General features: G+C 32.7%; 1 protein-coding gene across 1 annotated transcript in view; it reads left to right on the forward strand.

Moving 5' to 3' along the window:
• LOC123690063 (alpha-2C adrenergic receptor-like) overlaps positions 1 to 13,649 on the forward strand; it is a 134,573-nt gene that overhangs the window by 62,738 nt on the left and 58,186 nt on the right. Inside the window, exon 2 of the mRNA XM_045632691.1 lies at positions 8,594 to 9,488. Coding sequence (XP_045488647.1) covers positions 8,985 to 9,488 — 504 coding nt within the window. The 5' untranslated portion in view covers positions 8,594 to 8,984. The remainder of the gene's footprint in view (positions 1 to 8,593; positions 9,489 to 13,649) is intronic.

Below are 13,649 nucleotides of genomic sequence, written 5' to 3' on the forward strand. Positions count from 1 at the left end.
GTAAAACCGATAATACATTCGCCTTCTAGTAGTATGGGCGCCCCTTTCATTAAGATCAGGTGAACCTCCGTTCCGTATGCCCCATTATCTATAAATAACTGTTAAATATATAGTTGGTTACATAGTAATGAGTATATAGTCATTTCTTAAATAAAAGATTATAGGCTTTTATTTGCTTTTAATATTGTCAATTTTAGAAAAAAGTATTCATTATTTTATCAAAAACTGTGAATTAAGTTTTTTAGTACTTGTCTAATAGAACTGACTTGATAATATATTAATCCAGAAAATATAAAGTACCAACCGAATAGAACTTCTTTAATCTATGCTTGTGTTGTTTTGTTCAGCAACAGTATAAATATTTTTTTTTATTTTTATTATTAACACTTCGATACACTATAGTTTCGAGCGATCTGTTTCCCTCAGATAGGATTTAGTAAAACATAATATATGTCTAAGTGGTTGACTTACTAAATTTGACTCATAGAATAAAACATAATACTAAATCAAGAAACCTAATAAAATTTTACTTCCGCAAATGTTTCATTTTGATGGTGTCTCAGTTGGCTTTAATTCGAGCTGTGAGAACGGTCACCTGATATTGAAAGTTTAAACCACCTGTGCCATTTGGCAGGTCGACTTGTTTTGTTTAAGCTATGTAGTTTTGTAACTTTCCAATTGTTTCTAAGTTCCAGCGATAATTGTTTGTGCTGGGTTAAATCCACAATGTTAGTTTTGTTTTTACATATCATTAAAAAATTGTTTGGTGAAACTTTTTAATATTGATTATGATTTGTATTTTATTGATGAACAAAGCATACACAAATGATTTCGTTAATCAAACGCATTCTTTTCAGTTATTATAGTTATAAATTAATAAGTCAAATTTATTGTTATGAATCTAGGACTGCAGCTACGTGAAATTAAGTAGCATTATTAGGAAATACTCAGTAAATCATGTTCATTTCCATCATTCAAAAAGCGGTGTGGACCCCGAGTGGAGTGCTAACTTGTCTACTAAAAAAATTTTTTTGCCGCGCACCACCACTATGTAAATTCAGCTGCCTACAAACGAGCGTAAAAATTCTTAAAAGGCCGGCCAACAAACCGAGCTTTTGATGTGAAACATCTATAGCCGCACGTAAAACCGATTTCTGGCGTGGCGACGCATGCCGTGGCGACGCGTCGCCACGCTGTATTATATACAGTCTAAATGCAGTAGTAAATTTCATATTAAAAATATTTAATAAAAATAATGTTTATTTAACAAATAGTCATCGTTATCTAGAAAAAGAATCGTAATATTTTATTTTATCATTATGATATCTATACATATTTAGTTCCTATCACAGTCTGTTCTTTTCTGCATATTACTTTTACAAAATAATGTCGATGTTTCACATCAGCCAGGCGTCCAGTGACGGCTCACATTTTTTTGGTAATATCAGTGTTCATGGGCAGTGGTATATACTAGTAAAAACAAAAAAAAACGTAATACATACAGAATTCTGTGCTACGGCGAAAGGTAAGCACCACGCAATAACAAAAACTCCAACGAATTTCCATATGAAGACAAAGTTAATTATTTGAACATAAATATCTATGCGGATAAAAATTATGGTTTAAAAGCTATATAAGTGATCTTGAGATATTGCAAAAGTGTTACTTGGCAAGAAACACAATCACTAAATGTTGTAGCAACGAAATGCGCTACGTGTCAAGTGTATAGTGATCGATAAAGATGGGATCTCTAGTGTGCCGAGACAGCCTTTGTTAGTGCGTCTACGTTTCAGAAAATATTTACTTTAAGTTTGCTCAAACTGTTTTTGTTTCTGTAGAATATGGGTTATTTATTTTAGTTAACTTTAAATTAAATTGAGAACTTTATAATCCTTTCAATATTATAAATAATACAAAACAGTGGATTGTGAAAGAGTTTTCACAATGAATTTGTATAAAAATACTACTCAACCTCGTCCAAAAAAAGAAATTCAGTCAGAAATTAGAGTGAACATTTTCAATAACTATCGATAGTTGTAAACCAACCCAGCACATCACTAGTGAGCAGGTGGCCGACTTTCTTTTAATTGGACTGAATGCCAGCACGTGGCGAACAAGTAGTGTTTACACCGTTTTACCGAAACGTCCGAATGATTGACGCTTCGTTTCTGCTGGAAAATGGATGGCCTGAGAAAATAGTCCTGTCGTCTAATAGCTTGTCTTTTAGGGTGCTTATAAAGTAACAATGAAAGAAAATGTTTGGGTCTTGTTGAAATAGTTATCAATTAATATAATTCTTTAAAATGAAACCCGTACATTTGTTACAATAAATATCTTATTTATTGAAGAAATTGATTCGTTCATGTAACGAGTCACTGACGTGGTTTATTAGTTAAAATAGCCAGGCTCCGGCGAAACAAACATTGTTTCGAGAATGTTCGAGTTCTAGCTGGAAAAGAATACAACGTGCTTATTAAATAGCCAATGAAATTTATTATAATCAGCAAAAGTTTAAATATTTACATGGGATATTATTTATATAGTTTAAAAAGAAACTTGCTTTAATAAATTAATCGTATATTTTCTAGACATTCCGTATCTATGAATAAAATACTTTACCCGTCTTCATAGGAATATGAAAAGAATATCTTTTCAGTGAATATACTACATAGAAATAAACTATGTCTTTGAAAGGTATTTCCACGATGTATTATAGTATAGTTTATATGTACATTTGTGATATATATTCTATAGTAAACTTATATATTCTCTATATATAAGTTTACCGGATTAAAGTGTTGATTATTATTTTAAAATATTACAAACATTAAAAATCAACGGGAATAAAATGCGTCTTTTAGTTCGCGAATTCAATATTAATGGTTTTTGAAATTATTTGTTGCATATTTATTAATATAAGTATCTATTTTAAAACTCTGAGCTGAGCCTGATGTGAACTAAGGTTCAATAGTGATAAAAACAATCACGCATTATTTTAATAATAAAATAAAAGTTATACTTCTTATCAAGATAAAAATCTTTACTTCTTTCGTCTTGTTCGACGTTTTAAAAAAAACGACACTAGCAATAGAAAAAACTAAAATGTTGACTAAATAGCTAACGTAAGAGTGTCGGTTTTCTTGTAACAGTGTTTGCGCGAATCGTAAAAATTTACTCACATACTTTTTCCCTAACACGCCAAAAGAAGTATAACTTCAAATAATCGTTTTTGATCCACACGCCAGCGATACATGGTAGTCTGTGAAACAACATTCAAATTCTTGTAACATCCAGAATGTGAAATTCCATTCGTACCTCAAAGTCCGTACTTTGCAGTTTTTGCCGCTCACCGCTGTATTGAACCAGGTTAAAGAAAAACTTACCGATTCTGAAAAGGCCAGCACACACTCGCCTAGCTGGCCCTGTGGGTGTCCATGGGCGGTGGTTTTTACTCAACTCTTGATGAAAAGGTTATATAGATATAAAAACATCGCGGTTGAACGCGCGTGTACTTTGTAAAACAATCGTTGATAAAGTTTAACTTAGACTATTATAGAAAATCCACATATATAAGAATTATTACCGAACTCTGAATCCGTCACCCAATTCATGTTCACTATGCAGCCAGTGAATGCGCAGTTATTTAATTAGAAGCTTTTCGAGCAACTGAAAATCCTTTTATTTCTTTTCAAGTGCCGTGTCAAGGCTGCGTGACAGCTGACGGCTCGTTTCATGAATATGAGAGAATAATTAAGATTCTCAAAAAGCATGTTACTGCTAAGCAACATAGGGCATTACGTAATTTGCCTGTGAGGATGTGAGAGAACAAAATATAGATTTATTTTATTATAATTCTAACATTATTCTATATTATTTCTGAGCACATTTTATTCATTAATTAATCTGTAGCATTAATTAGGATCAGGTAACATGCATTATTGTTATATTATTCTGTAATTTGTTGTTTTAACGTTACTGATAAGGAATTAAATGATCTTGTTGATGTAATATAATACATAATCGTAAGTTGTGATCATGTAATTTTAGAAATTATGAATATTTCATAGTATTGTATAGAAGTAATTGCGATATAAAGTTATATAATCTTTATAATCTATGCTTTAATCACGTCAAAGTGGTATTTTGATCAAATAGTTTATATAAAAGCTTTTCTATTTTCTCGTTTAACTGTAACATACTTGAGCCTCATTTGAATGAAATTGAAAATATACGACTCTAGAAACATGCTCTTCATAAAGGCTTAGAAAAACTTTAATACTATATCTCCTAGAATAATTTTTATTAAACAAGTATTTCTATACCAGATATAAGTTTGTTTTATTGACATATTTGTGTCAAAATTAATGATAAATAAAGTTATACTAAAAATAAAAAGATAATTTTATTTAAATTTTTACGCGCTAATAGAAAAATTAATAAGCTTTGAAACAAAACACACAAAACAATACGACCGCTGTCAAACATAAATTCAGAGAATAACGACAGTAACAAAATATAATGTTTGAATAAAAAAGTTTATTGGAATACGTGTAACATTTACCATTGATAAGTGATATAAAATATTCTTCACGCGTAAATTTTATTTTATTTTTGCACCGTTTTTTTGTCGGTTCATTATATCCAGAACATATTAGTTCTTCATTAGTTGTATTGGTTGTATAAAAAGTGGCAATAATGAAAGGCTAATATATTTAATATAGTAATTATAGATTGTGGTCTAGAAAACTTCAGTCACGATCGATGTGCGTTATAATTTCATCATATTTAATAATACATTAATAAAATCATCATTACCTTAAAGCTTCGTAATACACAAGACAAAAATAACATCATCCTCCAGAAAAACCCAACATTTTAAAGTTCTCAATTTTTTATATCGTAATCAATTGTTTTCTATTCTTAGGTGTCTGACACACGCTGTCGACTTTTTGGGACTATGGCATGCCGGTTCTCTCACAATGTTTCTCCCTCACCATACGATCGAGTGTTAAACACCCACAGAGACAGAAATCCATTGGTATACATCCGGGGTTCGAATCTACTACACCAGAGATGAGTGTTGGACGCCTAACACTGCTAATAATGTTATTTATATAATAACAAATTAAATTGCTAAGCACGAGATATAAACTAGTCGTAAAAATAAATAAATTGTTACATTATTCATCCATCATAATAGCAATAAGCAAATAGAGATTCGAATCTGATTTGTAATTGTTTCAAAACGTACAACAGTTCTCAGACTCATACTTGATATCACTCATCTTTTATTTGTCAATCTCAACGTGATTTTTGCGAGCTTTATATATACTGACGCAATTTTCTGATATCGTATTGTGAGATTACCGAAGTGTTCGTTTGCGATTGGGCTGACGGGGCAACACTGATGCATGTTTACGCGTATTGACCTACAGATGACCAATCACAATTGAAAGGAGCGCATAGTCGCCTCGTTCTGTCATGCTGCAAATTAGACTTATAGTCAGTGCCGGATTAGCCACGTAGCAAGAGTAGCAAATGCTAGGGGCCCGCGGATTTAGGGGCCCCGCGCTCACTTCCAGTTAAAAATCAAAAACTATTTGTCACGTTAAATCATAAAAATAAGTAGGTATTTTACAAACTTTTTACCGTAATGTTCTATAATTTAATTATAATTGATATATTTAGTCTAGTATCTATAACACGTCTACCGGCCAGATTTTATTTTTTTATAAGAATGTCTAAAATCACCTCACTTTGTGGATTACAGATCATGATCTGATTAAGTCTAATTGAAAGTATTACTATTTCCATATTTACCGATATTAAATCCAAAAATATTTATTTGTTTTATTTAATACCCAAAACTTGATCAAATTTGCTAGGCCCCGCGTTGGCTTAATCCGGCACTGCTTATAGTTCGTAATATAAAATGTGAGAAACAAAAGTATAAGATGTAAAATTACAAGAAATATCTAGTCTTTAATCACGACTTAAAATCACTGAAGTATATTTAGGAATGATTCCTTATCAAGCCGGCGTTGATTAAAAGTCTATTTGATACGCTGTTTCTGCGTCTTTTGTAATTTTTGATCTGTAGCTGTAATTATTAAAAGGGGATCTAAAAACGAGCAACAATATTTACTTCTCGACGATTGTTTGACGTGACGAAGAAAATTCTTTCATAAAGTGTTTCTGTTATCATATTTTTTTTATTCATTACCGACAGCTATATGTGAGGGTGACAAATAACAGTACCTGGATGGCCGATAGCCGACTTTGCTCGGCATTTTTATTTTTTTAAATTGTGTTTTTTGGAAATTATATTTTAGTACCTTAAGTACTAGTAGTTATCTATCAAACAGAACCCAGATAGTCAAAATAGGTAATGCTCAAAGCTCAGAAATACCAGTAACATGCGGCGTCCCACAAGGGTCTATACTAGGTCCACTGTTATTTTTAATATATATTAATAACATTCACGAGCTCGGTTTACATGGCCAAATCACTCTCTACGCTGATGACACCTGCTTATTTTATTTCGGTATAAATATCCAGACTATGGTTGCTCGAGCTCAGTCAGACCTAAATTCTCTATATTCTTGGTTTCAACAAAATCTGCTAACCATAAATATCTCAAAAACATCTTATGTAATATTCAGAGCAGAAAATAAAATCATTCCTATGTTTCAACCGTTAAAAGTTCAAGACGTTGAAATCACTAACAAAAAATGGGAAAAATATCTGGGTCTTAGAATAGATACATATTTAAAGTGGAACTTTCATATATCACACATAATTACCAAACTTATTATGCCACCTGTTCAGACACACTGGCCCCTTCCAATCTTCATGGAACTAACAAGAGAGCTGGTGCGGCTTGTGATGCGGCTGAAAAAGCTAAAGTCTGCAAATACAGGGGTCTAGGCTCTGAATATGATTTTGTCCCATTCGGTGTCGAGACCCTTGGTCCGTGGGGTCCTAGCGCATTAAAGCTTTTTAGGGAATTATCAAAAAGGTTAGTCGACCACAGGAGAACGAAGAGCTGGCAGCTACCTCGCACAAAGAATTAGTCTAGCTATTCAAAGAGGGAACGCTGCTAGTTTCTTCGGAACCTTGCCTAAAGGGACTCCTTTTAATAATATTTTTTAATAATTAAATTTTAAGGTTAGTTATTAGATATATTTTTAGTTTGTAATTGTATATTAATATAAGTTATAATTATTTAGACATAATTACCAAACTAAAATCACTTATAGGCAGATTTTGGTCAATATCAAAATGTATTCCTCAATCCGTACGTCATTTAATTTATAATTGTTTAGTCAAGCCACATTTCATATATCTAATTGAAATATGGGGTACGGCATGTAAAAACATAATTTCTAACTTACAAACACTACAAAATAAATTAATAAAATCATTATGTAGATACAATTTTTTAACACCGACTAATAAAATCTACCAAGAAACCAAAATTATGACAATTAAACAACTGTATGTATATAGCACCTGTATCTTAATAAAAATTTTTTTAAATAACTCAATCCATAGTTGCTTGTCGTTTAAAAAAATCAAACACACAACGACACGCAATACTCGTCGAGCGAGTTTGCTTATCTTACCGAAGCCGCGTAAAAATTATTTGAAGAAATCTATTAGGTATGAAGGTGTGCAATTATTTAACCAATTACCATCTCAAATTCGTAATATTGGAGTGTTTGACAAATTCAAAAAGGCATTAAAGATGCATGTTAGAATGAACATAGCTGACTAAAATTGTTACGGCTAATGGCGACGTGTATCTCGCTCGTATATAATATATACATATTAATATTAAGTTTCTCATGTAAATAAAATATTTCTGTTTTGTAATGAGAAATAAAGTTCTTTAAACATTAAGTACGAATTACATACTAATACATGAAAATCGTTGGAGCCGATCCCGAGATTCCAATAATATATATATATATATACTAGCGGATCCGAACGACGTTGTCCTGTCTATACGTCTTTAATTTGAAAATTTCAAACTTTTTTTTATAAGCTAATACATTCTGGACCATTTTGATGAAAATTATTATTCAAATGTTATGACAATATCTAACGATCCAGCACATGGTCTACAATAACACAATGATAACAAAACTTTTTTTTAATTTGATCGCAGCGCTAACTGTCGGGACAGACTAAAATTAAAATTCGAATATTATTTAAGATTTGACAGTGCGATGGTAGCGCCGTCTGTCGGATCCAATGTTAAACATTCCAAAATCAACAACTACTAATTAATTTAAAAAAAACATTGTCCAGCGGACAAAATTGTGAATCTTAACCATTCTCGAATCTCCACGAACGCACACAAAAAATTTCATCAAAATTGGTCCAGTCGTTTAGGAGGAGTTCAGTCACATACACACGCACACAAGAAATATATATATTAAGATATATATATATATATACAAGAATTGCTCGATTTTGATAACTTAACTTTAATCGTCTGAATTTCAAAATAACAAAAAAAAACATTTTTTTTATGATTTTACTATATGATATGTACAATACATTACTAATATATTTTTTCTCATTGCAGGTAATAATTTAAACCGTCAATCAAGAAAATAACCGTATTTCACTACCGGAAACGCGTATACATGACGATGCATTAAGCGACCAGCTACGGTCGTGGCGACACGAAAATGACTAGAAATTAAAAATGTGATTAAAAAATAAACAAACATGTTCGCGAAAACGGATCGATTCTGGGATCGGAGAAAGTTTAGAAATTCACGATGATGCCGCGTTATCGATTTTTCGATTCGATAAAATAAATCGATTCCTCTCGACTTATCGCTTAGTTATTGTGTTGCAATTATGTTAAATTCTAAAGCAATATTAGGTTAATTTGTAAATAAGTGTAAATATTTCGGACACCATTCCGTTCCTAGGCATAACGGGGCCAAAATCACGTAGCTAGAATCAAAATGCTACCAAATATAACGTTTGGTAGAACGATGAGTTGGAATGAAACGAACTCAACACATTTAATACCAAGTTACTTGAGCCAAGAGGAGTTCTTTGCGTTGCAAAACGGATCGGATCTAAATTCGACGATAAACGACACGCATTTTGTGCTGAAGACTTGGTATCCGAGTGGATATTCACCGGCGCATATAATAATCGCGTCGGTGGTTGTAACGGTTCTTATGATTATGGTGGTAGTAGGGAACATGTTGGTGATTATTGCAATAGTGACTGAAAAGGCGCTGAAGAACATACAAAACTGGTTCATAGCGTCACTGGCTGTGTCAGACTTCTTTCTGGGTTTAGTGATAATGCCATTTTCGCTCGCGAATGAGCTTATGGGTTACTGGATTTTTGGGTTTTGGTGGTGCGAGATACATTCCGCGATGGATGTGTTGTTGTGCACCGCGTCTATTATGAATTTGTGCCTCATATCATTGGACCGCTACTGGAGTATAACACAGGTGAGTTTTGTGTATATTGATACTAGCATAAAACATATTTTAAGATAAAAAATCTATTAGCGTTCACGTCCAAGGAAAGTCAATTGGTACACTGCCGCGGATCGAACCTATGACCTCAGGGATGTGAGTCGCTCGCTGAAGCTACTAGGCCAATTTTCCTCTTTTTTATTTTGTATAATGAAAGCAAAATCCAGTCAGGCTGGGATTTGAACACACGAAATTAGAGATGGGAGTCGCTCACACAATAGTGTTATTTTTTTATAGAACAGGGGGCAAACGGGCAGGAGGCTCACCTGATGTTAAGTGATACCGCCGCCCATGAACACTCTCAATGCCAGAGGGTTCGCGAGTGCGTTGCCGGCCTTTTAAGAATGCATATTTATTGTGTATTTATGTACAATAAATATACATAGTGCGATACAAATAATTATGTAATTGGTTGGTAACTGATCAAATTATCAAAAGCAATACATAAACAACTCTCACATTCGATAACCAATCATTATCCGAAATGCAACCGAAATTTTAAATTACTAAAGTCTACGTGAGGCCGATGAATAATGGACGAAAACTTTGAAGCAATTTCCGCGATACCTGTACAACAGTGTACTCAATCACAGTTGAGATATATCTTCATAAATTTATTCTCTTTTATGAGGAAAGTTTTTAGTACGTACATAGGCTTGTATAAGTTTCGATTTAATTATGGACTTTTATAGGCATCTAGCCTAGCGATATGACATCAGAAAAAAGCAATGTAAATTAAATACATCAATAATAAAGTTTATGGTTTTGATCGATGTGACATATTTACAGTGTGTTTTTGTGTAAAGAAAAAGGTGCATATTTAATTACATTTCCTCACTGTACCATCGCGTTAAGACTGTGGTAATCACGTCTATGCCAGTAAAATACGTATCCACCACACCCGTTTACGCAGGAATGACTTTTACTTCGGAATTATCATTGATTTATAGAGACGGTATAATAAATAGGCTTATGGTTCAGTCGCTAACTTATAAATCATACAACATAATGTTTTTATTTTGAAACCCTAAACCCTTCGAATGGGGCAAGAGATAGACACACTTTTGCGTCTGCTTTTTTTTTGTATACAACCACTTACTACTTTCATTATTTATATAAATTAACTAAAGAACTGTCATAATGTACAATTTTTATATATTGTACCCTCCAGCGGTGCAACATTCCTGGTCCTCACAAATCTATATCTATTTTAGTTTATCTCTTCCTGTATCTAACAGATGCCTTCATGTCTGTCAAGCATGAATTATTTCTTGATGAGTTTGTTCTGTAATATTTTTGACTAAGTTAAATTTATATTTATGCACTTATGGTTTAAATACTTCATTACTCTTGAAGTTATACGGTATTGTAACATTCCATACATATGGTGCTACAACCTTTTAGGTGTGAACTTTTCTATATCTGATAGGCAATTTCACCTACTTGATAACCATCAACCCTCTGTGCCAACAAACCGTAAAATTTTTGGGTCTAACGCATGCCGGTATCCTCACGTTTTCTTTTACCGCACGAGAGACTGTTTAGAACTCATGGGTAGAGACTTCATTGGGGCACAACCAGCGATCAATCCCCAGACATGAGAGTCGCACTTTAAAACCACTAGGCCGAATGTATTGCATCAAAAATACATAAAATGATTTTTGTGAAAGGGTAAAAATGACTTATGTTTCTTGAATGTTGACCTACTGCCAGTACAATAGACTGTGCGCAGCTACCGAGGCGAGCTGAACCTGATTGAAAGCGATGTTCTTTGATTTGTTTTTCTTTGAATTGTAAGGCAATCCCAGTTTTATCAGACTTTAATACGGAAGATGTAACATTTGAATAACACCGTTTCATCAATACAGTCAGTTAAATTTGACAACTTACAATAGGAATATATTGTATAAGAAAAAACTAAATAAACATTTTTAGCTGAACCCGCAAATTAATTCTGGTAGTTGTAGAAGTACGTTTTAATATTGTAAAGGCCAAACATTTTCGTTACCCAGTTCATTTTATATTAACAAAAGTTCATTTTATATTAAAGATCTAACGATTTCGAAACTGTGTAATAAATATTTAACAGTGTTAGTTCAAGAACATCATTGGATTGGACTAGCATATATACACTACGGAGTGTAACATGCGTTTTTACCGCATTATTATTTTATTCGAAGGATTCAATTACAAGTGGAAAGGAAAACAATCCGGCAGTGTTCCAGTGCCTGGTTAGTTGTGAGGGTTTGATGGACTAATGCTGGGGTCGTTCACTATAACTATCTCAAATCTGGCTAGACGATTACGGCAGATGTCTATTTGACAATAGACAGCTGCCGTCGCCGTAAACCATGATGGAAAAGCTAGCTGCTAAACATTCAAGGCTGACCAACCGCTCTAGGCCACTGCTTCTTCACGACATCTCTATACCACTTGCTTGAATATATTACCAATTTTTGACGTACATACACATACTTCGATCGAGCCAGCTGCACTCACGAAAAAACATGACTCATGCAGCGTTACCCCTCGGCGCGTCGTTACCTCTGATGCGTTACCATTTAAAGCTTGAAGTGCAAGCGTATTTATGCGTACAAATAAATGTTACTTGATCATTGAAATTGTGAATTCCTGCTTCTCTGTATCGATACAAAATATCTATAAAACAAATTAAAAAAAAATTCTTTTGAAAAATGCAACCATTATATCAGTATTTTCTTATGATGTCACGTTCAACTATCGTCAGTAAACCGACTTTACAGACAAGCGGTTTTTTTGACAGTTCATGTTTCTGGTTAATACAAAAAGAAATATTTAGAGTTTATGTTAATATTTTAATCTATTATTATTATGTTGTGTTTTTCTATGTGTATGTATTGTTTGTATGTGATAAAAATGTAAATAATAGCTACATTAGAGTAATCAATAATGGTAACTTATAAACATTGAACTGAAGTAGTTTTTCATCTCCTCTAAATTGTTTATTTCTAGATACTTTCGAAAAGTCTTTCGGAACAAATCGATCATCTTTAAAATTGCTCTGAAAGTTCCATACACTGACAAGTAAAGGGACTTAACAAATAATATAACGAACATTAGGTGTGAAAATTATTGTAGAACATTAGCTGTGAAGATTGGATGAGGGAGTCGTAATTAAGAAATGGCTGTGTAATTACGCAATAGAGTCGAATTATTGAGTAAAACGATTCCTCTTCTTCAAAGGTGACGTCTAAAGAAAAGAGGATCTTATTAAGACCTCGTAGTCTTGCGTTTATAGTATATCTACTTTTGGTTTCAAATCAACTCATTGGTGACTTGCAACTCCCACTCTCTGCTCACTCTTTGAGTGATAACACCCCAATCATTTAAGACGTCTCTTGGTCTAGTTTCATAGTCTATCTCAAACTCTTACATAGACGCTGATACATTCCCAGATAGAGGATATCTGATATGAGAGATTGATTGGAAGCTAAGTGACAAAATCAGATTTTTATTATTAATATATTTTGATAGACTATTTGATCGGTGGGTAGACTCATTCATTGATATTTCAATAGTCCTCTATCGCAAGCTAAAAAGCATTTTATTTAGATAAATTGATAACACCTAAGCTAAATAGGTCAGTTAGTAGAGCCCAGATTCCATTACGGAGGATCGCATTCAGAATATTAATTTAATTTATATCGGCGCCCGGGGGTTTTATTAATGATCGGTGTTTAGCCAGTTTTACATTATTAATCATCCCCTTTACAAACATTTTCTCCTTTCGATAGTTTAATAGACCCGTTGTAAGCAAAACAACAAAGTGGACGTTATAATTAAAACTTTAAAAAATTTAGTTTTAATTTATTAAAATTTGAAAATAATATTTAAAATGTTAATTTAAAATATTTTGATCATCTTGATCGTCGAGTTAGGTAGAATATTAAAAAAGTTCAAATTATTTTCATTAGATTACGATGAGTCTCGGTTATATATTAAAACTTTGTGACTGTTATTAACTTTTACTTGTACTTATAATTCTAAACTAAGCACCTCTGTAAATACTTCATCGACCTACACGTTGTGAAATATTTAATATTATATAAAAACTCAAAAAAGTATTTTACAAAGAAAAAAAGAATATAAAAGTTA

Source organism: Pieris rapae, chromosome 2 (assembly GCF_905147795.1).
Source record: "Pieris rapae chromosome 2, ilPieRapa1.1, whole genome shotgun sequence".
NCBI lineage: Eukaryota > Metazoa > Arthropoda > Insecta > Lepidoptera > Pieridae > Pieris > Pieris rapae.